Genomic DNA, 27,738 nt, shown 5'->3' with positions numbered 1-27,738 from the left:
ATTCACAGATGAGGATAGCTATGCTTTAATCTTAGTGGTTTATACTTAAGATAAAACATTAAATGATGACACGCTTCAGTGTGACAAAGGTCAACATTTGTTACTTAGTGAAGGTTTTTGTTGACTTTACTGAAAAGCACCTTCCCCTGCACCTCGTAGTCTTCCACTGACTTTTTCCTTATTATGGATGTCATATTGTTCTGTTCTTCTGTTGCATGCCTTTACCCAGCTGTAGTACATAAGTTCTGCTTCTTAATACTCTTCCAGACTTCTTCATTCCATGCAAAAATTTTGAGTGGTCTCTTTTATTATTGTTTACACATTGCTGGTCATGTCCTCTTCTAGACTGTCTCCTATTCTTAAACTTTCTCTTTATTCCATCATATAGTTCACCACTTTGTAAAGATGCTGTGTTCTCATTGCAGAAAATGACTTGGACATGTACCAAAACCAGTTTGAGGAACTTCGGCAGAGACTACTGTACGCTGAAAAGGAGAATAAGAAAAGATCACAGGAACTGAGCAGTGCCTTAGATGAAATTAAACGTGTAGTTGCAAAAAGAATGAACTTGACAACAAATCATACAGGTTTGTATGTATAAAAATGTACTGTGTTCAATGTTTTGTGTGTTCATGTGTTTCTATGATTTTATGTTTCTTTATCACCAGTGTGGAGAGGAAAATTGTTGATTTGATTATATTAGCATTAGGCAGAAGTATCTACTTTTTAAAAGGGTGGGGAAGTAATCTGTAGCCCCTCTTTAAACAGGATCAGTTAGTAACCAAATGAGGGGAAAAAAAGGGGACACAATAGATTGCAGTGTGATCATAATGGCAAAGCTGTGCATATTGCTAATCATGTTTCTTACCGTGCTTATCCCTCTTTTACTGCAAACTACAGAGCACTGAATAAGCTATTTTTAAAAGCTCCTACTATGCCACTACACCCTGATAAATACTAGGGCTGTGTCTAACCTGGAAGGCAGGTACACCTCTTCAGATGTCCTGGTGTCCCTCCTGTCTAGGTGGAGTGACATTTGTGGGGGGCCTTCTTGGCCATGAGTGCTCTCCCATCCTGTCAGTGGAACCCAGGCACTAAGGTGTGTGTGGTGGGTGTACAGTCTCATCTCAGGAGGCATACAGACCACATACAGCTGGGTGTTTGCCTGAATCCAGGAGCTGAGAAGCCCCATGAGGTCTTGCTGGCTAGATACAGCCTTTGTCCACAGTATGTGGGGTGACTGGTGGCTGACAACATGGTCTGTATTCTAAACCTTGTAAGACCATAACCCTGCCAACACTCAAGGATTTGTTTAGGTCCATCTGAACAGTCCCACTGAATTAATATTGAATAAACAGACAAAAAGGCTCGGAAGAACAGTCTAAGAAACAGAGCTGACTACACAAGGCAGGAAAGCACCTTGTTCCTTCTTCCCCTCTAAAAGTTCTGGTTAATTCCCTGTTTTAATCTGATGCCAGCCCGCTGTACAGAATGCAAATAAGAATTTAAAAAAGTAGTTTTCAGTAGCATCTAGACTCTTAGAAGTCAGAGGTGTTTTGGAATGCCTCACAACAAGCACAGAGATGCCCATTCTACTTCTCTCCCCAGGGAAGTAACTCTTGCAGCTAAAAGGAAGGCAGATTCTGCATTACTATATCACTTCTTTTAGAGGACAGATTCAAACAGTCTAAGCTATTGTATGCAACTACAATGTACAGATAGATCAGATAGATGGGGATGTACAACAATCTGTAAGGCAAGGAGCTAGTATATTTTTTAATAAAAAAGAAGTTTAATTAAACAATGGGAAGAAGCCAGGTCACCAGAGTAAACTTAACTGCATGTTGATGTCTGTCTAAAACCAAATAAAATTGGAGAAATCCTCCTTGAAGGTTTTCTTTTAATTGGCATCACTTACAAGCATTCACATTTCCTTCAGATTATTAATAAACTACCTGCAAGATATGCTGTCAATGTGATTTTGTTGGCTAAAACTAGTTGAGTCAGTGTTCTGATATCAGCAATGCCCTAGCACCAGTGTCTTTGTACAACAGATAAAGTGTCTGGAGGAAACACCCATTGAAGTATTAATTACCATAGATAAATTCATAGGAGGTGTACTTTCCATTTGGGGCATGAAGACACACATGTTGCAGTAGCTAGTGGGATATAGAAAAAGTCAGCAAGAGAGAATGACAGACAAAATTCTAGTGCAAGAGCCATATGCTGCCTGTGGCAGGAAAGCAAGATTTAGCCTTAGCTGGTAAAATAAAGTCTGAAGTGATCTTAAGTTTTGTTTCCAATCAGGTTTCTTAATGATGAGAAAGACCATTTGCTATTCTTTGTTGTCCTGGTTTCAGCTGTAAGTTATTTTTCTCCTTCCTAGTAGCTGGTGCAGTGCTGTCTTTTTTACTTTAGTCTGAGAACAATGCTGATAAAACACTTGTTTTATTTGCTGCTCAATAGTGCGTACTCTGATCAAGGACTTTTCAGTCTCTCATGCTCTGCCAGTAAGGAGGGGCACAAGGACCCAGAGGAAACAGAGACAGAACACCTGACCCAAACTAACCAAAGTGGTATTTTATACCACAGCACATTATGCTCAGTGTATAAACTAGGGGGAGTTACCTCGAGGGCCAAGGTCACCGCTCATGCCAGGCTGGGTATTGGTCGGCAGTTGATGAGCAATTGTATTGTGCAGACTTTTGCTTATTGTTTTCTTTTCTCCTTTTAGTTTTATATTCTCTCCCCTTGTTATTTCCCGTATCATTATTAGTACTGGTGATAGCAGTAGTGGTTTTGTGTTATACGTTAGTTACTGGACTGTTCTTATCTCAGCCTGTGGGAGATACAGCCTCTCGGTTCTCCTCCCCATCCTTCCGGGAGCAGGGGGAAGAAGAGGGGGAGTGAGTGAGTGGCTGTGTGGTTCTGAGCTACCAGCTGGGCTTAAACCATGACAGTCCTTTGAAAAAAAAGCCTACAGCTCTTGGGATTCCCAGGCAGTCTCCCACCCAAGTACTAACTGAACCTGACCCTGCTCTAGCTTCCGAGATCAGATGAGATTGGGCAGTCTCAGGGTGGTATGGCTGTAGGCAAAAACACATGCAGTATTTGCAGCAATATGCCTATTCCCAGCAAAAGAAGCAGGCAAGTTTCAAAGGTATCTAAAGGATATTCAGAGCCTTTAGAATTCTCAGCTGCCGCTGTAAATAGCCTGGTGGGGGGAGCGGAGGGCGTGAGGTAATGTCTCCCTCATAGGTTGACCATCCAAGAAGGAAAAAAAAGATGTCTAATTGCTAAAAATTCCCATTATATGCCTTCCAAAGTACAGAGGTGATGACCACACTGAGAAGGCATAATAGATAAGTTTCATGATCAATGATTCTGTTGTATTACAAGTCATTACCATGAAGTACAGGAAAACAAGAACCTTAGCTTAGCTCAGGCCCCCCAGCTGATAAATGTTAAAACAGCAGACACTGGCTGCAAGTAAGATATGACATGCTGAAACTCTGAGACCAAGCGCAACAACTCTGAGAGCAAATAAATCAATATCGTAATAAGTGATAATTAATCCGAACAATGAATGTTTATCACAGATACAATTAGACACACTCTGGTCAGATCTGTCATTATCTCAAGGCTTCAAGCCCCACATTAGGTGCCAAAAAGAACTGTCATGATTTAAGCCCAGCCAGTAACTCAGAACCATGCAGCGGCTCAATCACTTTCCCTGTTATTTCCTCCCTCCCTCTCCTGGAGGGACGTGGAGAATTGAAAGAATGCAACTCCCACGGGTTGAGATAAGAACAGTCCAGTAACTAAGTTAGAACACAAAACCACTGCTGCTATCACCAATAATAATAATGATGAGGGAAATAACAAGGGAAGAGAATACAACCGCTCACCACCTACTGACCAATACCCAGCCTGATACAAGCAGTGATCTAGCCCTTCTGGGTAACTTCCCCCAGTTTATATACTGGGCATGATGTGCCGTGGTATGGAATATCTCTTTGGCTAGTTTGGGTCAGGTGTCCTGTGTCTGCTTCCTCCCAGCATCTCGTGCCCCTCATGGCAAAGCATGAAAGACTGAAAAGTCCTTTGTCAGGGTAAGGGCTACAACTTAAACATTGGTGTTATCAGCATTGTTCTCAGACTAAGAAAAACACAGCACTGCACCAGCTAATAAGAAGGAGAAAAATGACTGCTACTGCGGAACCCAGGACATTTGTAAATATAGTCTTCATTTTAATCCATTCAAATACCTTTGTTAAAATTGCATGGTGCCTATCATCTCTGCCCCTATTAGATTAAGCACAACTTTCTTTATAATTGATTCTATAATTATTTTAGAATTAACTTTTCCAAGTTTTTTATTAGATTTATTTGAAGAATTCTTACCACCACTGGAACGTTCAGGAATGTTTATAGCAAGGAAGATAAATTAGTGAATTAATGCTATCTGGGTTTTATATGGCTTATATTAAAAAAATAGGATTATTTTTATAAGGTCACACGAGTTATTTCAACATGAATAAATATTCTCATTATTTTAATCTTTATTCTAAAATAATAAATTAGAAAATATTTCTTACTTTTAACTACTACAGTCTTTTGCTTTTCAAATAGTTTCTAAAGGCCTGGATCTGGTTGTCCTTTTTGCCATAGGATATTTTAAAACCTGAGAACTTCTGTTTGAGCCCTGAGACCACCATGTGTTATATTTTAGGGGAACCATTTAAGTTTGTTAAGTAATTAAGAAAGTTATCACTCAGAATCTGTGTTCCTTTAATTTAAAAAGGTATTTTTTCCTGTTGCTTTTAAAATAACTGCTCACTGTTTCAGGATGGCTCAGTCCTACAGCTGTTCAGGCACAGGTTGCTCTGAACCATTGCCTGGGGCATGGGGGGTTGTACTGGGCCATTCTCAGTTTATTAGCAGAGGAGTGTAACATATAATACAGAACCACTTCAGAGGAGCACTTCTGATTAACACTGTGTGTGGTAATCTGATAGTATTCAGTTGAGGAAAACAATTTAAATAATAAGCTTCACTGCTGGCTCTTTATGTGTGTGTTTGTTATTTCTTTAAGATGATATGAAGTGGAAAGTGTTAAACTTCACCAGAAAACTCCCTGTGCATCTTATAAACATGTACTACTATCTACCTCACCTTCGAGAATATGAAGATGCTGTTTTCCCAAATGTTATTTTTGGGCACCAGAGAACTGGAGGTAGGAAATAAAGTTTAGCTTATATTTTCTATGTGTTTATATTATATATTAAGTTCTAACAATTAAGCATTACTCAAAGTTTGGAGTGGGTTTTCCCCTGAACTTTATAATGTTGCCAAAATGAATGGATTTTAATGGGGATGGCAAAAGGACTTCTACCACACCCCTCCCAATTTCAAGTTTCTACCCTGAAGTATTCTGATAAATGTTTTTAAATATCAACAAAAAATAGTCATAATTGAGAAAAAAAATTCTGGTTTTATTCATATATTCATACGGCTGAGATGCATTAGCTGACATTATTTCCTCTAAAATGAATATGAATGAGGAAGAGGAGAATTTATAATGTACTTGGTTTGCTAAAGTTAGAAGCAAATGGAAAGGTGATGAGATCCTTTACAGTGTAACTTTTTCATCCACATGCAAAATCAGCTAATACCTGCACAAATCATAATGAATTCTAGTGAAATCTAATACAAAATATACAGTTACATCTTCTCCTAATTCTCATGTGATAGTTAAAAAGAACTTTCATAAACAATAATAAGGAACTCATCAACCATTTTGCTGGGGTTTGTGTTTTGTTGAAATTATGACCCTTGTCTAGGGTGATTTTATATAAAGAAACATTGGCAGTGGTTTTGACTTAACTGAAAAACCAACTTGGCCATGCCCATGACAATGGATAACTTTCTGCAGCCTTCTCATTTGTAGGTGCACCTGTAGCAATGTGATCTAGTGCTGGAGTTCTCACTGGAGTGCCCATAGATCTGTCAGTCTGAAAAAGACCAGAGGTTGTCAGCAAAATGATTTGCAAAAGACCCTCAGAAAACCAAATACATTCACAAGCAAGGGGGAGGGGAAGGAAGGAGGAAGGAAGAAAAGTAATAAGTAATTAAAGAATGTTCCATGTTTAGTTTCCATTTATTCATACATTAAAATCACGATAGCAAGACCTCTGTTTACAGATTGACCTTAAGTGTGTAAAACCAAACAAACCCCCAGTAGTTTAGCAGGTTATGTGCTGGGAAGGAATGCTGGAGTGCTGGCATTTTGAGCTGCCACTGGCACGGATGATGAACTGCAGCTACTCCTTCAAAATCTGTTGCTTCCTTACCAGCCTCACAAGGTTTTGTGAATAGCAGTCATCTGTAAGGACTAAAAATTCCACAGGTTTACTGAGCTGGATTAGGTCCCTGGTTTAGGCAATGACCATACCAATGGAAAAAGCAAGAACCTGTTTACAATCTAACGATGTAATACAGCATAGGTTTTCTACTAGTGGAGTCTCTGCCAGAAGTAATCTTAGTTCATTTCTTCTTGATAACATCTAAGCTCCTTTTTTATTATTATTATGTCAAAGCCATTGATTCACATAATTTAGACTGCTCAGAAAGATTTTTTGAGTTGGATTTCTTTCTGAGATATACAGCACTCACCTCCTGTGAACACTTGCTCATTAGAGCAGGGTTAGTTTAACTCTTACAACTCTGATCTCCAGCTCCATACCAAGAGCTAGCACTTTTGCAATACCCACTTTCAATAGAAGATACCTATGTGTTTGCCAGAGGTAGTAATATCTCCTAATATCTCCAGGTTTTCAATGTTGAGTCTACACAGTGTAGACCTGGTGCTTCTAACACAGACACAGGTGTCTCTACCTAAACTTAGCCAGAGGTATCTCTCCTTCCAGGTAGCAAAGCAAATGCTGTCATAGTGCTATAGGAATCTTAACTGTCACTAAGTCTGTTGGTCACATCAAATAAAAATTAAAATGTAGTTTCAGTTTTCCCTTACCTGACTTTAGGTTATGTGGCTTGTGGACTTCTTTCTTTGCAGTCTCACTGGTGATGGGTATCCCTACTGTGAAAAGGGAAAAACAACATTATCTGATAAGTACACTGCATTCCCTACTGTACGAACTTTCTGAAGAGGAAAAGAATGACTGTGTGATTATCGTCTTTATAGCAGAGGTAAGTTTGTGTGGAAAGGTGCAGTATGCTGATAGAAAGACAATATAGATATTTATGTCTTAGTGTAATAGTGTAGGAGACACTGCAAAATACTGCTAGCTAGGCCTTTGGGAAGGATTTCTTTAAGTTTGGAGGAGACACTGAGCAGTTAGTGCTTCAGTGTGGAAAAAACTGGAAAATATCTGGAAAAAACCTTGTAACTCAGATGATCAAAGGGTAAAAAGTTGTAAGACATTTACACAGCTGTTGCAGTCAGTTTTTCAAATAAATATAAACTCATTATTTATCTCTCAGAGTATTCTGCTTCAAGAATGAAATGTAAATCCTCCACAGAAAAGTTCCATAGAACTGGAAAAAAGTAAACTTATTCAGCCTAACAAAAGTTCAGATTATTTATCTGCTGTTTTGATATCGTCTTATCTTGCAAAGTACCTTGACATGCTGGAGCCTTGCCTTTTGCCTGTGTATTGACATGGGTTGTGAAAAAGAAAACTGTTCAAAGACTTAAATGGTTCAACATTTGGGAAAGTAAACAGTGGTCAAGATAGAATATTAGGGGTAAAGGATTATTATTTTTTTTCTCATTCCAAAATGTCTTTGACCACTTGGAAAAAAGCTAGAGAAGGGAGTTAGCTATTGATAGCTACTTGCAGGTAAAAAGACTGCAGTGATTCAGACTTGATATTTATTGCTCATATTTCTTTGTCCTTCCATAAACAACATTAAATTTCATACATGTATTCATTAACAGTTAAAGTTTGCTTTTTTAGTTCAGTCATCACATAGAGCAGCTCTTGCAGCTATAATACTGACAAACAGAACATAGTTCACTTTATCAAGTTAGGTGTTGACTTTCCTTTTTCAGTTTGGGTCACAACAATAAATAGGCCTAATTTTACTGGCTGTAGTTCCTCTTCAGCATAATTTTCAGGAGCTGAACTTATTTTACAGCTTCTATTTCCCAGTTAAGAGCCCTTGCAGTTACGAGGTTTGCCTAGCTGCTATTCAGATAAACCCATTACTGGGCTTCAGAGAGTTCTTTAAGGGTTAACTTCTGAATAGTTCCTTCTGAATGTTGATAGTCCTAACCTGGCACTTCTAACAAACTGTAGTTTTGGTTGTAGTAATAGTCCATTTCAGCCAATTTAGGATTAAGCTCCTGTTTTAAGAATCAGTCTCTTCCCTTTCTCCCTTTCCCAAAGTCACATTCCTGCAGCTTCCATTTCTCAGCCATACAGTAAATTAGAGCAGGTTGATAATGAGAGGTGATAAGAACATTTTATTATGAGAGTAGGGCAGGTGTGTTCACTGATCATGAAACTAGACCTTCCTTTTTCCCATAAAGTTACAGAAGATCAAGTTAAATGTTTACATTATGAGTTAAGGCAGAGTAACTTATTGACTGAAAGTGAATTGAAAAGCTGTTTCTTACTGCAGTTCTTTACTTACCACTTCGCATCATTTTTAATTATTACAAATTCAAAATATAGCTGCTAATGATTATTTGTGTGTATTAAAAATAAAAGATCCTAACTGCTAAGACAGGTGTTGTCTTGCTTTGGAAATCACACCTATAAAACTTAGCACTCTTTAGTATAATTAAGAGATGTGTTTTGCACACTAAAACTGTTACCTTTATGAAACAGCAGCAATGAGTAAGTATGTCCTCAAAATTCCCAGACCAAGAGCCCTCAGTCTTTTATACTAGGAAGAAACTCTAAATAAAACTTTTAAGTATTTCTAGTTTAGAAAATTGTGCTTAGGTGACTTTTCTCAGCAGCCTCAGGCCTCTCTTGTGATTTTTGGATGAGTAACTTGAAACAGCACTTTTTACTGACAGTTATATGATCATGCTTAACTTAAAGCTGTAGAACAGAATTTTATGCAGAAAATGCCTGTCCTGCTGCAGAAGCAGTGAAAAAACAAAATGCGGAAGCCATAGCTGGAGATAGTTCAGTTTACTTTCAACTACATTGAAAGTTCAGTTGGCTCGAAAACCCCATCCTGTCCTTTAGTAGAAATGCTGTTATAACCTATTGCTTTTGTTTGGCATTAAAAGAATTAGAGAATAAAAATGAAGTGTTTACATATAAATATTCCCTACAAAATATTGCTTAATACAAAAATGGGTGACTTGAAATGAACCCCCACTTCTTTTCTTTAGGTGAATGCAGAGTATGTTAACAGTGTTGCAGAAAGTGTTAAAACCAGGTAAGTCCTATAGAGTATATAGACTACAACAGCCAGCAAACACATTTTGAACTTATATGTAAAGAATTAGAGCATTTCAGCAATAAACTTCAACTCTACCATCCTGAAATGGAGCTGCTAAGAAATGAGGCAAAGGTGCACTCTTATTACGTGTATTGTAACACACTGAAATTCAGAACAGAAGCATGTATGTCAGTTTATTTTCCTGTTATTATTTCATAAATACACATTCACTAAGCAGACCAGGTCTCAGCTTAAGCCTCTGATAAATATTTACTCGAACCTAAGTCTTTTCACCACAAAATTAATAATGCAATTCAAGGGACCTGAGGCTACATGTGTTAGGTCCCTATGGACTTCACAGCCCTGCAGTGTATTCTGATGTCTGTTATGTTTCCTAGGTGTCTTTGTTTCTCATTTGCCTCTTTTTCATGGAGGCAATGGACTTTGGACAGCAGTGAGATAATATTTGTAATGTCAAATAGTATTATATAATGGGTAACATGAGATGGATATTCTTTGCCATGCCAAATTAATATAAGAGCTGTCAAACAAAGGCCTGGTTCCCACTGCAGTTTTGCTTGCTTTTATCATTCTTTCCCAGAGGTGTACATAGCATCACATGCATGTTAAAAGACCTTAGAGCAGCTTTAGAGGAGCAACTACTGAATTAAAATGTTTGAGGAAAAAATACACTTATTGGTAGATTTATTTTGTCTAACAAAAGCTGCTTTCGGAGAAAAGCTATGGTGTGGGTAACAGTCACAAAACAGATAAGGCCCTGAAGTGCAGCTGACTGAAAGCAGCTTTTTTCTCATCAATCATAGGAAATGGGGAACTCTGTTCTGAAAACTCCTTATTTCAGTGATCCTGTACCTATGAAAAACTGAAGTGTTTTGTTTTGATTTTTAGTATGTTTTGGAGAAAGGGAGAGATTTGGCTTCCAGGCTTGGCTACTAAAATTGATTGCACATTTTTTAAAACAGCTTTTTAAATGGAAAACTTAATCTTTGGAGCTGAGACTAGATCCAGATTCCCCATACCAAAGCCCGACTCCAGGACAGTATCATTTTGGCTAGAATATGGCATTAGAGTTAGAGCAAGTGTAAGGAAGCTAGGTGCTCTTGTGCAAGGGGGAACAGTTGTGTGTAGTTCTAGGTAGTGGATTTGGTTGTGAATTACTGCTGCATTTTGGCAACCATATCAGGATTATGAGTATCGGTAAATGCAGGAGGGGAATGATTTCTGAGACAGCCTTCTCTTCAGTGTTTTCTGAGACTTCAGTGAGTTACTGTCCTGTCTGTTCTTATGGTTGACAAAGACCCCTTCGTGGTTTTCTAATCTATGTGATTTCATTTCTTTGCTAGAGTTGTGAATTCCATTTATGGAGGAGTAGGCCTAACCCTCCGGAGCTTTTGTGATTGCCTTCAAAATCTTTTTGAGGAATGGGGTCTCACTAAGCTTCTCTTCACAGCTTCCCCAGAGAAATCCAGTCTGGATTCCTAGAGGTTATTTCTCCTCCTGCTTCTTATTACCCAGATCTTTCCAACCTGAAGCAAATGTTCGGAGATCCAGAGGACAGAGTACGGTGAGATAGCTGTAGAAAAGCTAAGGACTTTTGCTAAGACTATAAAATGGAAAATTTGGCAAATTTCAACATTGAGCTGATAATGTTTTTTGTATTTCAGAGCAAATGGACCTCAAATGTATTTTTAAAAAAAGTTACTACACAAGGGGAACTTGAGAAAAGCTATGCTGCACATCAGTTTCAGGGTGAGAGCCAAGGCTTTGCCTTTGGGTCTCGACTCTAGGTACTACTCTAGGTAACCAGAAGGATAATGCCAAGAGGTGATAGGCTAGATTATCTGGTCATAAAGATAAAAATAGGGATATCTTTCATATGAAAGAAAGTGAGAGATTCTGTGAACACACAACAGAAACCCCACAGGGCCCCTTACCTGACTAATAACAAGTACTGAGTTTAACGACCTAAGTTCTGGTAATCATGGCCTTTTTATACTACTGTTAATAATATATCCTAGCTGGTGAGTTCATTCGCTTATGTTTCCCAGACTCACTGAGACAGATTATAACCTAACAAAGTTTATTTATTGGAGGACAGTAATTTTCACTTGTTTAACAATAACTAGTACCAGAAGCTACCCCAGCAATGCAGTGGAGGAGCTGCAGTACTGGAGTTCAGGTTGGAGAAGATCAGCGAGTACATGTATGCATGTGTATTGTAGTATATCTTTTAGAGCATAAACATGTTTACATACTTACACTTAAGTTTCAGGTATTATTAGATTTGAATACACTTTTATGTTACTTAAGTAATGATAAATTGCTCTAGAGTCTTTTAGTATTGATTATTAAACATCAGCTTCATCCTCAGGTAAAATGAAAGACTGTACTTTGTAGGGAAAAATGTATATTTACATTTAAACCTGGAAAGTTTATCAACCTGCTTCTTTGTTCATCAGTAAAAAGCACTCCGTTTTTTATCTGTAAATAACCATTCTGTGTGGATCTCTGCTGTTCATAATATATTGAGTAGAATCTTTAAGTCATTTGGCGTGAATATACTTATTAGACATTTTGTTTCAGGTTACATTGGTACAAATAACATTTTTTTGCTTAGTTTATGATAACTTTTATGGGAATTATTTACAAAAGTTTAAACTGATTATAGAGGAATTTATATTCACTTAACAATCAGAATACTCAACCTTGCAATTTTACTGTAGAGCATTAGAAATGCTTTTATTATAGAAATAATTCTTGCAACCCCCTCAAAAACCTTATCAGAATTTGCTGCTTATATTTAGGTGGAGAACCAAACAGAATTTGGATTACAGCTTTTTAATGCTATATGCCCAACCAAAGGGAAGATTTTATTTACAGGTATGTTTATATTATCATTACGTAGCTGCCATACATCTGTACGGATTATTAGCTTTGGCAATTTTGTTTCAAATGCCTCAATAAAAATAGGTAACTATTATAATTTTCTGTGTATTTTGCCTGTGCTCTTTACAAGCACACACATATTTCTGTGCTTATAATAATCTTGCATCCATGTACTATTTGATTAAAACCACCCTGTAGCTTCCTGTAATTTGTGAGGTTGAATAACAAGATAACTGAAGCATGAAACCCTTATTTGATTTGGTTAAGAAAGTCAGAGTTTAATGTGTTTTCACATAATGCAGCAAGACAGAATAGTGGTGGTAGGCCCAGGTTACAGCCCAGATCACAATGAACCAAAAAAACATTACAGGTAGCGAAATATACCAGTACAGTGATACTGGAGAAAAGGTTAAACTGCAAGTGCAGATCCTAAATTCTCCAGAAGATTTAGAGAGTTAGACTTTAAGAAGGTCTCCATGTATCCAGGCTTAGGTTTACCCATCATTCTAGGTTTGTGCTGATTTGCACTCCATAAACATGATAATCACAGCTAAAGACTCCAAAATTTATGATTGTTCAATAACAGAGCAGATCTGTAAAAGTTCATGTAGCTTGTGAATGTCAACAGTTTTTTTAAAAAAGCTCAGAACAGTATTTTCCTTAGTTCTTAAGTTTTCCTGGTTCTCCTCCAGCAGGCCTCAGGCTCTGTATCACATAAACACATCACAAGATTCCCAGAAAGCAGAAGAGAAAACCACAAGAGCAGGCATCTAATACAATTCTCATCAGCATTTAACACAAATGCTACTCAGGGGTGTATGTTCCATTCTCAAATTTGGCATAGGCACTCAGAAGACAGGTGGACAGAGAAAAATGGAGTCTATCGAGCAGTTAAGGTTTACTGGAAAATTAAGTTTTTTCCTGTGACTTTCTTACATTTTTAAGAATTCTACCTAAGTTTACTAAGTGTGGTAGAGCATTAAGGCATGGGAAATGTTACGTAGGCTGCTAGACACTTAATGTCCCTTTCTCTTATAAAGTTCTCCAAGCATTCATGTTTGCATGGAAATGACTTACTTATGTATTTCTATTTTTGAAGAAATTTGAGAATACGTTTTCTTATCTGAGACATTATAGAAGAACTGAACTGTGTTATCTGGTGCAAAGACTGGGTTGTGATGATCTGGTAGTATTTTTGGCTGCATTCAGAGTTTTCTTAAAATCTGTGCTTTCCTCATACTGCTACCTACTATATCCACTTCTTTGTGTGTTCAGTTTGCAGCTGTTTTTGTAGCACAGATACTGGTCTGCTCCCAAAATACTCTGTAGAGTACAGGTGAAAAGAAGGAACACGTGCTGCTATAAAGTTAGCTATGATCTTCCTCCATCTGCAAGCCTTGTATTAATGGAAAGCAAATAACCTAAAAATCCTCTTCCTCAGCCTAGTACAAAGATTTACTTCAATAATCTTAGAGAAAACTTGAACTAGCTTAGGCTTTGTTTACTATTTTGTCAGGAATAGTATCATTTAGTGACTGCTATTAACTTGTGAATTTTGAAATACATATCTATGTATTTCATACCTATCATTATGCATATCATTATGCATACCTATCACCTCAGCTCAATCCCCAGATTTCAGAATCTGTTAAGAAGCACGCATCTCGATCCATTCTGTCTCCATCTATCTCTTTTTTGTTACCTTACCATCAGCAAAAGCTGACTTTGTCAGAACAGAACTCTTAATCTTGTTTTCAAAATTCATTCTACTTCTTCCTGGGCTCACCATTGACAACACATTTCTGCCCCACCATACCTACTCTCATAGTCATGTCCAAATTCAGCTAAAAGCTCTGGGCCTTCTCAAGCTCTTGCTGCTGACTCTGTGCTGAGCAGGAAATCATGCTGCCTTTTTTTTTTTCCCCCTGATAGCATTCATTTTCTACCTGTTTAGCTTTCTGAGCCAGATTCCAGTGTCATCAAGCAAACACCAGAGCCAAGGAAGTACAGCAGCTGGATAAACACTGCACCCAAACAACATTTTCCTGAAGGTTTAGCCTCCTCTTCCCATACCAAATTTAAGCCCTGAATTACTTGCTCCTTAATTATCTTTGGAATTCATTTCTTTCTTTTGTGTCAGTACCTCTAAACAACTTGTTTGGATTCATTATCCTCGGCTCTAGTAATAAGAACAGCTTCTGGTTTTTCCGATCCCACATTCTTCTCTGAAAGCCATACAAAAATGCAGCCAAGGCATTTCCCATTTCCTTGATGGGTGTCTGTCTCCTTGTGCAAGTATCCTGTAGCTGGCTCTACTGCTATATTCAGTCTCAGCCTTTACACTGTCCTTCAGTGGGATTCACAGCAGGTTCTTTCTTTCATCACTTGTATTCCCTCAAACAACTTGCTTTCTACTGCCCTCTCAGTAATCATCCACGGTTCTTCTCAGTCCCCTTTTAGGTACGACAAAATCTGCCCAGGCTACTCAGGAAAGCATTTAACCATCTGCTGTACACACCTTTCTTTTTAAACAATTTGCTCCTGCTGCTTATCAGTGCTATATAACTTGAGTACAAAGTGTCTACTTTCTTCTTCCTTAACTTCTTTTTGCTTCATTTTTTTTTTAAGTGAGATCTCTTTAAGGTGGGGAGTCCTCCTTTCTCAAAAAGGGGAAGCACTCATGGTGTTACGGTTCCTCCTCTAAAAAAGTATTTAATGTATGATACTGAAACAGAGATATAAGTAGAAGCTAAACAGCAATCCACTGTAGTTTGGCCCAGCTACAGCAGTCAATGCACTGTGGGTGTGAGTTACATGTGACTGACAGCAATAAAACCACCACTTGCCTCCTCTTTTTTTGTTGCTCTTTTTTTTTCCCCAGTTGGAAGATGATATTATAGCCAAACCTGACTATATTCAAGGTATAAGAAACTTTGCTGCTAAACAGTCCCAAGATTGGATGATTCTTGAGTTCTCCCAGCTAGGATTTATTGGTAAGTATTACGATCTCAGCAGGATCAACTGGATTTGGAGATGTGTGGGTTGTGTGTTTTTGAGTAGGTCTCCCTCAGAATTACAAACCATTAAAGGACTCAGGAAAGCTCCCACTGAAAGTCTTTTACCTTTTATATTCTTTAAAACTGTCTTTTTAATGCAGAGTCTCCTCAGCATAGGATGTAGTACTTGGATTCCCATAAGAAGCAAACTGTTCCACCCTAGGGCACTATGTGCCTCTATAGCTTGTAGTCTTCAGGACAGGAATTTGAACAATCTATTAAAACAATCTGCTTGCTTTCATTTGTGAAGCAGAACGTGTATCCCATAGTGTAGGGGAGGGTTTTACTATTTTTAGTAGTAAGTTTCTTTTTAAATTTTTTTCTGTGGTTCTAATACAATTTAGTTGCGATAACACCTTATAAGCGTTAGGTCAAATAAAGAAATCTAACAAAATCTGCTTACACAAATAGCAGGAGAACTAAATGAACAGGGGTAGTATTTTAAAAACAACACTTTTTATATCAAGGTCTTAATTTAAAGATACTCAGTACAGTATTGCCAGTCAAATTGCATGTCTAGCAATTTGAGGAATTCTTTGGACTTTGTTTCATTTGACACACTGGTACAGGTGACTGGCAGATTTGTGTTTGGAACTAGGTTATACTACATACTTCATTAGTCCACTGGTTGACTATGTGAGAATATCTCCAGGCATGGGATGGATATCTTTTCAAAATCCCAACAAGCTGGAGGATAAGCAACTCTCCAGAGCTGGAGCCTGTGAAATTTTCACTAAATATCAGGGTTATATCCATGTGTTTAAGGCCAGAGTAAACATAAAGCTGGTGATTTTTGCACAGCAATAAAAATATCTGAATATGCAACTTCTTGTCTTGCTTTCAGGAAAATTGTTTAAATCAGAAGACTTGCCACTCATAGTGCAATTTTTTCTCATGTTCTATAAAGATAAGCCCATAGACTGGCTTATAGACCACCTGCTCTGGGTTAAAGTGTGCAATCCAGAAAAGGATGCAGTAAGTATGTCTATGAATTTGGGAACACAACTAATACTTAAACACATTCATGATGAAATATCTTATTTTTAAAAAGCGAAATAGAAATCCCTCAAATATGACTTTGGAATTTGCAGGGAAAAATCTGCTGCAGATCTGCATAGAGTCACATGATGTTTCAGCCCACTAGGGCATATGGCAAGGCCTAACTCACAGCAGTTCACATTTCCACATCAATGCTGTTTTGCTTCCTTCAGCTGCCTTAAGCTGGTCATGTAGACGACCCTGCAGCACTAAAGAACATTCTGAATATGTAAACCTATGTGAACTGTCACTTCTCATAATCTTCTGCTGGCCCCCAGAATGAAAGTCAGTAAAGCATACCTTTTACAGTCACAGTAGTTCTGAATTTTGCATACCAGTTCCTTTCTTTCAGGAAGCAGAACTTGCTTTAGATATTGGAAAAATTTGACTGTTTGGCTGGAAAAAAAAATGCAGGGAAATGTGGGTCAAATGAACTAAATGATACTTTTCACTGAAAATGAAAGAAACAGTTGTGTGGAATTGCAAAAGGTGCCATTTCTAGTACTGAAGGTGAGCCCAGTGAAATGTTAAGTATTTCTTTATGCCCTTTTGCATTCTTTCTTTCACCAGTCTTTGATGCTAGTCACTACTTATACCTTTCTTCTATAACAGATTGTGCCACAGAGGACAGACCAGTTTCTGGTCCTTCTTGATTTTTAAGGCTCAAGAACTTTATTTGATTAGTGTAACCAGTCCCCGCTCCAGGTGTCTGCACATATTCGTTTTGTGTTGATAAAGAAGGAAGAAGAGATAGATAGGATCTGTGCAAAGCAGAAGATTGAGGGGAGTGGAACAAACAAGCTTCACATTTTACTGTGTGTGGAGGAGACTCTTGGGGATAGCATAAGGTCTCTGGTTTTACACTTAGTAATGCCACTGAAGAGTCTCCATTCCCACTTCATACAGATAGGAGTAAGCTTTGAAATCCTACTCCATGTGTTAGGGTGGCTCATATGAGTTAGAGTGAGCCTCAAGTACCCTTTAATTTAGGTTCTTGTGTGCCTGTGATAACATAAAAAGATACAATTATGTTAACATCACCCATTCAAGATCCAGCGTGTGTCAACTTCTGTCTGCCAGATGAAACATTTTACTTTTATTTTTTTAAATGACTGTACTAGCTTCAAAGACCTGATTCATACCTAAAATGAAGCTCTGTTCCTGAAAGTCAGGCAGCCAGCTCATGGGAGTCTCCTCTGGCCGAGCGAAATCAGAGTGGTATCAGCAAGTTTCTAGTGAGTTTCACTTCTGCAATTAAAATTTCAATTGCTGTGGGTAGCAAAAACCTACTGAGACAAGTCAAGTCTAATGCTACCCTTGGGTTGGAATGACCAGTGGCATGACCTAATGGGACTACTCATGACAATATGGAAAATGGTTGCTGGCAGGACAGGGATCCCAGGGGCTGCTCCTCTTCTGTTAGACAGGCTGAATCAGTGGATATTCCTAGAGGCACCAAGAAGGAAAATAGACAGAAATCCACATGCTTTCCCCTTTTCAAGCAACTAAGAGTGTCACTAAGTGATCACACACTATGCCTCAGAGGTGAATTAGCAGGGCGCTTGTTTGCGGCTATTATGTGCCATCCTGTAGTGATGCATGTTTGACATGTTTTCTTGCCTGTGCTGAGTGTTAGCATATCAAGATTCAGCTACATTTGCTCATGTAAAAATAAAATTCTCCACAGTAAGCTATTTTGGAACGTTACATGTAATGTTACAAAGTGTACTAAACTGGAAAATCAGGATTGAAATACAGTATCTAAGAGCATTATCTAATTGTCAGAAGAAAGATACATAATTTACATTACATTATAGAATCATAGAATAGTTAGGATTGGAAAGGACCTTAAGATCATCAAGTTCCAACCTCCCTGCCATGGGCAGGGCCACCTCGCTCTAAACCATATCACCCAAGGCTTCGTCCAACCTGGTCTTGAACACTGCCAGGGATGGAGCATTCACAACCTCCCTGGGCAACCCATTCCAGTGCCACACCACCCTAACAGGAAAGAATTTCCTCCTTATATCCAATCTAAACTTCCCCTGTTTCAGTTTTAACTGGCTACCCCTTGTCCTATCACTACAGTCCCTAATGAAGAGTTTCTCTCCAGCATCCCTATAGACCCCCTTCAGATACTGGAAGGCTGCTATGAGGTCTCCACGCAGCCTTCTCTTCTCCAGGCTGAGCCGCCCCAACTTTCTCAGCCTGTCTTCATACAGGAGGTGCTCCAGTCCCCTGAGCATCCTCGTGGCCCTCCTCTGGACTTGTTCCAGCAGTTCCATGTCCTTGTTATGTTGAGGACACCAGAACTGTACACAATACTCCAGGTGAAGTCTCACAAGAGGAGAATAAAGGGGCAGGATCACCTCCTTTGACCTGCTGGTCACACTCCTTTTGATGCAGCCCAAGTTTTCTGGGCTGCAAGTGCACACTGAAGCCGGCTCATGTTCATTTTCTCATCGACCAGCACCCCCAAGTCCTTCTCTGCAGGGCTGCTCTGAATCTCTTCTCCGCCCAGCCTGTAGCTGTGCCTGGGATTGCTCCAACCCAGGTGTAGGACCTTGCCATGGTTGAACTTCATGAGATTGGCATCAGCCCACCTCACAAGCATGTCAAGGTCTCTCTGGATGGCATTCCTTCCCTCCAGCATATCAACCAAACCACACAGCCTTTCAAACATAATAGAAAGAGACAAAATGATAAAGGTTGAAACGGAACTTTGAATCTTAACTCAGGAAGGTCAGTTTGGTCAAAATACTTTAATTAGAATGATATAGCAAGGCCAAGAGAAATGAAATTTGCTAGAAAAGGTAAAAAAAATGAATCAGTTTCAGATGTGAGGTCCATTTTTTTTAATTAGTGGTGGATGAGCCTTCAAATCTACATAGCACCATGAGAGGAGTTACAAATATTAAGTCTAGAAATGCTGTATTTGAAATAAGATGGCTGTTAATATAAGGATTACTCATTTAACTATAGATAAAATCTCTGGACCCATACCCTCAAGTACGTAATGAAATTGCTGTATGTAACTCAGTTTGTCTCTCCTTTATTTGAATACAACTTAGCTCCCTTTTACTTTCTTTCAGACACACTGTGAAAAGGAAAAGGCAAAGTTACGTATCCGTGCTAAACCATCTCTCTTTCAGCATGTGGGAATTTATTCCTCACTGGCTGGGAAGATACAGAATTTGAAGGTAAGTATAAGAAACTAATAGGGTATTTCTAAATGATATACTTGTGTTCTGCCTTGTTTCTCAAATCAGTTTCAAGTATTGCATCTTGGGCGTTAGATGCATTTCTGTATCCAAGAACTCTGGTTTACAAATCTGGGGGAGAATATTGATCTGGTGTCTAAACTGCAGGTGGGGCCTACTGCTTCTGCACAAATGTCTTTGAATCTCTAATCTGAATACTTGTACCCATCATAGTTCCATTTCATGGCACCTTCTGCACAGCACAAGGTTTCATATGCTCTGCCCTGTACAAACGCAGCTGGCTGTGATGGTTTGTTTTGGACGAACAGTCCACAATCCCAATATGAGGGACTAGTAAGAAGGACAACGGTGTGGCTATTGTGACAGCCATAGATTTTTAGGGAGAGTTTGCATGGCAAACAGTGGCTCTACCACAAGAACAAGAGCAATGAAGCACCAGACTTCAAGGATGTCCTGATGGTGCCATTTAGACTAGCCATTTCAATTGCTAGTACAGGTTCATGTAGTCTTTATCAGAGAACAATATCAGGTGTTCTGGCAGAAGGCACAGTATACAACTATGAAGTAGCCTACTGTGGAGAATTTCATTATTAAATCTAGGCAACTAAGAAATAATCAATCAGTACAACTCTGTCTACAAACTGCAACTCTGAGTCTCAGTGACTACACTGAAATGAGTATTTCTATTAGAAATAGTGTGGGTTTTGACACTGAGGCAATTATTTTCTGGAATAGTTTCCTAAAATTAAAAATATTGGAATACTTTTTTTGATTATGTGAGTGATACTCAATTTCTTTATATCCAACAGGATAAAGATTTTGGCAAAAGTGTGCTACATAAAGCACATAATAATCCACCTGCAAAACTGAGTACAAGCCTAAAAACATATGAGCAATATACCTTGGAGAAAGTTTATAAAGGACAAGACTGTTTCTGGGCTTCAGCTCCAGTGGCAGGGGACTACATCAGCTTCACCTTTTTAAGTCCACTGAAAGTTGAAAAGTAAGTATTACATTATATGGAATATCTAGTCGTGAAATGATTGAGCCTATTCAAAATCACCAGTGCTCAACTGTTTGCTTAAACTGTAGCCTCGTTACTGACAAGAAATCTATGATTTGCTATTTATGCTCTCCCCTTCTTGAATCCTAGAATACATTTCTTGCTTGGTCATTACAGAACTTTTTTTTTAAATATCTTTTATTTCTTCAGTTTAATATTTTACATTCTCATGATAATCCTCAAAAGAATTTGTTTTTAATGAGTTTCATCAAAGGAGTCATTGAAAGGTTTATTTCTGTATTTGTCAACAGAAGGGCTGTTTGCTTGATGTCAAGTCAAAGGACAAGCCCCAGGCCAGACACTTAGCAGTGTAGGTGAAAGCAAAGGGAAAATATTCACTATTGTGGGGAAATAATGAAGAGTGAATTAATAAAGGTGGGATTCAGTTGAAGATTCAGAGATCTGAATGTAGGTGTTTACAGTAGAGATGCCTATGTAAGGTAGATGTGTAAGCTCCTACTATACATAACACATAAAGATCTTGATAAAAGTCAGTGGAAGCTAGACAGCTATTCATCTTCTTTGCTGTTTGGTCACCTGGGTCAGTTACTGAGTCTCCTTGTCTGTACTGAGTATATCCCCATTGCCTGTAATGAAACTTGAACACCTGGGTCACAGCCAGATTTCTAACTCAACGTGTTCGGATGTACAGCTAAGTCCCACCTTGAATGTTTTTTTCATACTAAGAGATGAAACTGCCTTCTCTGTTTTCACATCATTCAACTTGGGTGTCTTTTAAAGGAAGATATCTATAGCTTAAGATAGAGAAGTGTTTTTCAGAAAGCCTTACTCTATGAACAGTAGAAGCTGAGGTTGGCACCAAAAGGAGCCGTCCTGCCTGGTTCAGCAAAGTTTCTTTCTTTGTCAGACGGGAGAACAGACCTGCGTTAAAAAATTAATCATCTAGCAAGAAATATGGCTCCAGGAAAGTGACACAAATTACCCCAATTACCATATTTTTGTAACGATATTCAGAGAGAAAACCTCCTTCACTGTTGTTAACACTTCCTCCCAAAACTGGTCACAAAATTAGACCACTTCCATTTCTGCAAAGATTGTAGATTTCCCTTTTATTTTAAAAAGTTGTAAGAAAGCAAGTCTGTATCTCTGTCTAGTAAGCTGCACTAAATGACAGTTGTTATAATAAACACTGATGTTCTGTGATCAACAGTGGTAATTAACTGCTTTATGCTTTGGAAAACTTGGTAGCCTGTATTTTGCATTTTCTTGTTACTGGGAAGTTATACTGGATAAAGCTAACTTACATACTGTTTTGCCATCACACTGTTAACCTGTAAAAATGTATGGTTAATCCTATAATATTTGGTGTACTTCTTAGGTTTTGATTGTTTGATAGTAGAGGAGGGAGGTTGATGTTTTAAATTTCCTTAGCTCTTTTTGGATCTAAAAACCTAAGAACTCTAATGCCAAAATACAAAACCAAATAGAGATTTTTATTTTTTTTTAAATCTCATAGGTGGTTTTGCTTGGATTCTTGCTTTGACAGTGCTGTTGCTCACTGGCTACAGAGATTATTTAGAAGCACCTGATCAGTATTGATAAAAAGGGGGATTCTCTTGGCATGTAGTGTATGGTCTTGTAAAACCAGGCATTTTTGCTGCCATTGCATTCCAGAAGCCCATCTCACCTCAGCCTTAGGATGGTAGGAACAGATGAGAGGGCAGATCTTTCTTAGCCATTGAAACCTGCAAAGTTAATTTATTTGGAACTTGAGCACTGAAAAGGGGAACACTTGCATTTTGTGGTTCCAGAAAAAGATGTTTTGAATGCTTGTTCTGTTTAAAATGAAAAGTCTCTGGCATGGTTTGGTCACACACTGGGAAGTTTCAATGCATATTTCTGTCCTCTGCAGCCCATGACATATAAAAGAAAAGGTATGTGAAACATTCCATCCAAACTGGAAAGCATTATTTTCCTAGAACTTTTCTAAAGTATAAAATACTTAGAAATAACATACCTTTCCTATCAGGTACTTCTTCAGAAGTGGAAACATGGAGCACCCTGGTGATAAGCTGTTTAACACAACTGTGGAAGTGTTGCCAGCTGATGTAAGTCTCTCATTTCCAACTGTAATACAGAGTGCTATTTCATTTTAAAATGATGTTCAGCATAAGATGTCATGCCCTAGAAAATACTTCTGGAGATCTTATTGTTTTATTTTTCACAGGAAATGCTAAAAAAAGAACTGGTTGACAATGGAAGTAAATATAACTACCCAGCAACCAAAGACGGATATTTACAGATAGGTAAATAGTTTGTCACTTCAAAACCTGGAATTTTCTGCTTACATATAAAGTGGTTTTGCATTTGAGAATTTCATTAACTCTGTAATAAATACAATATTCCAAGGGGAGCTAGGAAGGAAAGCAAACCCATCGCACTCCTGCATATTGTAGTATATGATGTTTAACCAGTCAGTATACTAATAATGAAGAACCCTACTAGCAGTGGCGAAAGCTAAGACATTTAATTAGAAGAAAAACTAACTGCACTCTCTGCAAGGTCTTAATAGGATGTATTGGGTTGTATCTGTGGCAAGGTTTTGGTAGTGGGGAGTGCTGCAGAAGTGGTTTCTGTGAGAAGCTGCTAGAAGCTTCCCTCATGTCCTCAGAGCCAGTGCCAGCTGGCTCCAAGAACACTAGCCAATGCAGAGCCTCTCAGCAACTATGGTAGTGACTCTGGGATAACAGAGCTAGAAGAGGGGAAAGTTGCTGTGCAGCAGCAACCGTAGCTGGAGAGAAGAGTGAGAATCTGTGAGAGAAACAGCCCTGCAGACACCAAGGTCAGTCAAAGAGGGAAGGAGGTGCTCCAGGTGCCAGAACAGAGATTCCTCTGCAGCTTGTGGTGCAGACTGTGGTGAGGCAGGCTGTGCCCCTGCAGCACATGGAGGTCTGTGGTGGAGCAGATACCCACCTGCAGCCTGGGGAAGATCCAATGCTGGAACCAGGGGGATGCCTGAAAAGAGGCCCCCATGCAAAGCCTGTGCTGGAGTAGTTCATGAAGAACTGCAGCACAAGGGGAGGACCCACATAGGAAAAGTTCATGGAGAACTGTCACCCATGGGAGGGACCACATGGTGCAGCAGGGAAAGAGTGTGAGGAGCCCACTCTGTGGGGAAGGAGGTAGAGAACTAGGAATAAAGTTAAACCCGGGAAGATGAGAGGGGTGAGGGGAAGGTGTTTTTAAGATTTGGTTTTATTTCTCATTACCCTACCCTAATTTGATTGGTAATAATTTAAATTAATGTTTTTTTCCCCAAGTCAAGTCTGTTTTGCCAGTGGTGATAATTAGTGAGTGATCTCTCCCTGTCCTTATCTCAACTCATGAGCCTTTTGTAATACTCTCTCTCCCCTGTCCTGCTGAGGGAGGGGAGTGATAGAGCAACTTTGGTGGGCACCTGGTGTCCAGCCAGGGTCAACTCACCACACAGGATAACTGACTCTGGTTTGGCTTTTGCCGCATGAGCTGAAGACAAGGATTTCTTATGATTATGAGGGCATTAACTTGAGCTCCAACCTGAAATGAAGTATGATACAGTGCACCTTCTTCCTCAGAGTGATGTGTGACTTCTCCTAAATGAACTGCAGACTCCACATGCCTGCCAAGGCCTGGTTTCTATCACCTAAACTAAAATGCCACTATGTGAACAAAAATGGACTATTGGGAGATCTGCTTTGCTTGCCACTTTCTTTTGTCTGTCTACCACATAATTACTCTTTTGTCTCAGTGAACCACTTTCACCTCAGCAGCACTTCCGCTTTGCTTTGATTTGCACCTCTCTCCCACATCCCTTTGGCATTTTGCTGTAATTAAGAGAGCCAAACCAAAATGCTGTCAACTTACAGTTGCATATGGAAGTGGATAGGAAATTAATATTGTACATGGGTTGAGTGTTTTTCATTTGCCTGCAGCAGCAAGCTTAGTTAAAAAGCATTGAACTAATGAAAAAACGTATCAGAATTGGTCCATGACTCCTAATACATCTTTTTAAAAATAGTTAGATTTCTCAGAAAAGTTCTTTTAGGTTATTTAACATGACCACGTGTGCCATATGTATATGGTCATTACTAACTTATTTAAATGTATTTTCTAAAATTTCTAGCTATAGGTTGTTTATTTTCTTGCATTTTTTCTAGCTCCTAGTTGCTGTAACTGAAGGAATGAATCCTTCTTCTTGTATATAGCTTTAGCATTCACTTGTTACTGTTTCATCTTTTCCAAAATACTTTTTTTTTTCCCTAATGTTGTATCCCTGGTGTTAATTTGTAATTTAGAGCTTTTGCATAAGTCTATTTCGTGCTAATAGATGTTTGTATAGGTCTTGGTTTATTATTTATTTAGGGGCTTTTGAAAACGGAATTGCAGAAGGCAGTATCAATCAGTTGATGGGAAAAATACAGGCTATTCGTCTGTCAGTCAATTCTGATTCTCCTGTATGGGCAATACTTAGTGAGGTAAGCATGTTAACAAAAGCATTTTAATTAAAGCTTTATTAGATAAGTGTCAGTTCTTCTGACAGTACAGTACTGATAATCATTAATTTGTATTTAATTTCAAATGGGATTTTGTGTGGAAAAACACAAGTAGAGAATTATATTAGTTATTCAGGGGAGAGGTTAAATTTACTTCATAGAAAGTGATGGAAATGCTCAACTGGGACGATTGTCTAGTTTTGAAGTGCTGTAAATACAGCCACTAGCATCTGGGTCATGATAAACAAACCAACCAAAGGAGACAGGGAGGGTTTTCTAGATTTTTTCGGTCACTATTTTGGATATTAATTATAATATACAAATATTTTCAGATCAATGTGATTTTTTGATTCTTCAAGTATTCTCCCAAGTGTCTGAATTTGTGTGAACCCCTAAGTAGAAAATACTTAGCAGAAGTCATTTGAAGAAATTACTACAGCCTTAAAGCCATATTTAGAAGGAAGGAAAAGCTACTGTCTTAGGCAATGCTTCTGCAGGCTTTAGAAAATAAGACATTTTGTTTTTTTTCAAGGTATTCATCAAGATATCTGAAAACTGAAAAGAAGAATATTTGGTTTGTTGCTTGTTACAGATTGTTTGAAAACAGCAACAGAAAAAAAGGCTGGGTAAAAACAGCAAATAAAAACCCATTTAATTCTTAATACTGTGTATTAGGAAAGAGTTAACTATTGAATTTTTATATAAGGAATATTGGAAGCTATGAAGAACCTGATTACTTTAGTAATTTCTATAAAATGCTCTTGAGTAAGGTGTCATAGATAAAAATCTCACCTTAACTTGGCAACATTCAATGTAGATTATTATACACAAATAATAAGGCAATACAAGCTGTCTCAGGGATTAAAGCATATAAGTATGGTTTCACTGGAACTAAAAATATGGACATTTTTGAAAAATATTAAGGACACAGTTTTCAACACCACTAAAAACTGGTCAATTCTGGAGGGAAAATAAAACTGAAGGAAAAGTTGTTGATATTTATTGCAAGCATTTAGAGCGGTCCACAGAGATAGGAACAACTTAACAATATGAAAATGGATCTCAGACTTAATGGAAGAAGTGTGTTTCAGCCTTAATGTAGCCTAAGTTATATTTAATTGGTTTGGTTTTTTTTAATGGAAAGTGCCTACAATATACCATTTGAATAACGTGAAATTTAAATGGGCATTTTTGGAGGATTGTAAAACTTGTCAGCGAATTGTGCATTGAAGTAACTACAGGAAAAAATAAAGGTATTATGTGTAACTGGTTTTTTTTTGTAGAAAGAAAATCTATTTAAGTAAAATTTTTGATGCTGCAATTTGATAATTAGTATGTACTGATACTTAAATCCTGGTCACAAAGCTAAACTCAGTATAGATTTGAAAATAAACGTTAAGCCACAGTTGTGTCATTTTAAATGTTTTGGGGAAATGATAATCCACCTTGGAGATCTACCTGTGCAGAACTCCTGCATCACTTCCTTGACATGTGAAGCACAACTGTGCCCTCATTCTCCTGCTCATGCACTGCATCCTGACAGCAGTGTGAGAAACAAACTGCACTGTGAACTTGTGTGTGGATTTGTATTAAATACATTAAATTAATGAAGAATTGTATTCTTAATGCAAGAATATTTTTATTTAGAATATGATTAAATTAATTTTATTACATTAAAACAGTTCAGAAGGGTGGTTTTTAAAAACCTCTTCTAATATTTTGATAATTTACAGTATTGTTTATATACTGTGGTGCTATATATATGTGTTTGTAGATATATATATATGTACATATGCATGTGTGTATGTCTTGAAGCAAATACCACAGCCCTTACTAGGTTAAGAGTTTAATGCAGTGTCCTGGGTTCAGCAGTAGCAGTCATTTTTCTCCTTAGTAGCTGGTGAAGTGATGTGGTTTTGACTTTCAGCCTGGGAAGAGTGCTGATAACACTGATGGTTTTAGTTGCTGCTTAGTAACGTTTACTCTGACCAAGGACTTTCTGAGTCTCATGCTCTGCCAGGGAGGAGGGGAAGCCAGGAGGAAACAGAGACAGAACACCTGACCCAAACTAGCCAAAGTTTGTTCCATACCACAGCATGGCATGACCAGTATATAAACTGAGGGCAGTTACCCGGAAGGGCTAGATCACTGCTTGGGTCAGGCTGGGTATCGGTTGGTGGGTGTGAGCAGTTGTATTCTCTTCCCTTGTTATTTCCCTTATCATTATTATTACTGATGGTAGCAGCAGTGGTTTGTGCTATACCTTAGTTACTGGATTGTTCTTATCTCAACCCTTGGGAGTTACATTCTTTCGATTCTCCTCTCGATCCCTCTGGGAGTGGGGGGAGGAAGGCGGGGGGGAACGAGTGAGCTGCGTGGCTGACTGGGCTTAAACCACGACATGCAGGTTAAGAATTAATGCAGTAATTCAGAGTGCTTAGCAATACACAGAGGGACACCTTTATCCATCAGCACTTAAATCAAAAAGAAGGGCTGACTGAAACTGAGACCAGTGGATTGTTAAAAAGCAGCAGCTA

The 27,738-nt window shown here is 38.4% G+C and overlaps 1 protein-coding gene and 1 pseudogene across 2 annotated transcripts; one reads left to right on the top strand and one right to left on the bottom strand.

Moving 5' to 3' along the window:
• The first annotated feature begins 37 nt into the window (after positions 1-37).
• LOC133219901 (alpha-1,3-mannosyl-glycoprotein 4-beta-N-acetylglucosaminyltransferase B-like) lies at positions 38-26,820 on the top strand. Of its 2 annotated transcripts, none has more exons than XM_061367556.1 (14): positions 38-587; positions 5,096-5,236; positions 7,076-7,209; positions 9,374-9,420; positions 10,895-11,008; positions 12,249-12,324; positions 15,212-15,323; positions 16,231-16,361; positions 19,517-19,624; positions 20,455-20,648; positions 22,699-22,777; positions 22,897-22,975; positions 25,071-25,183; positions 26,668-26,820. In XM_061367556.1, the coding sequence occupies exons 1-14, from the start codon at positions 440-442 to the stop codon at positions 26,806-26,808; spliced, it is 1,617 nt and encodes a 538-aa protein (XP_061223540.1). In that variant the 5' UTR covers positions 38-439; the 3' UTR covers positions 26,809-26,820. The 2 variants fall into 2 exon arrangements, with proteins under 2 accessions (XP_061223540.1, XP_061223541.1); XM_061367557.1 differs by having other exon boundaries at positions 40-587; positions 25,734-26,820.
• Positions 2,975-3,094, bottom strand: LOC133219903 (5S ribosomal RNA; annotated as a pseudogene).
• Positions 26,821-27,738: the final 918 nt, after the last annotated feature.

Source organism: Neopsephotus bourkii, unplaced genomic scaffold (assembly GCF_033783945.1).
Source record: "Neopsephotus bourkii isolate Nb327-2 ecotype Australia unplaced genomic scaffold, CSIRO-AGI_Nbou_v1 NB_1381, whole genome shotgun sequence".
In the NCBI taxonomy this organism is placed as follows: Eukaryota; Metazoa; Chordata; class Aves; order Psittaciformes; family Psittacidae; genus Neopsephotus; species Neopsephotus bourkii.
The sequence above is the reverse complement of the archived record's forward strand: the minus strand, read 5'-3'. Positions and strand labels throughout refer to the sequence as shown.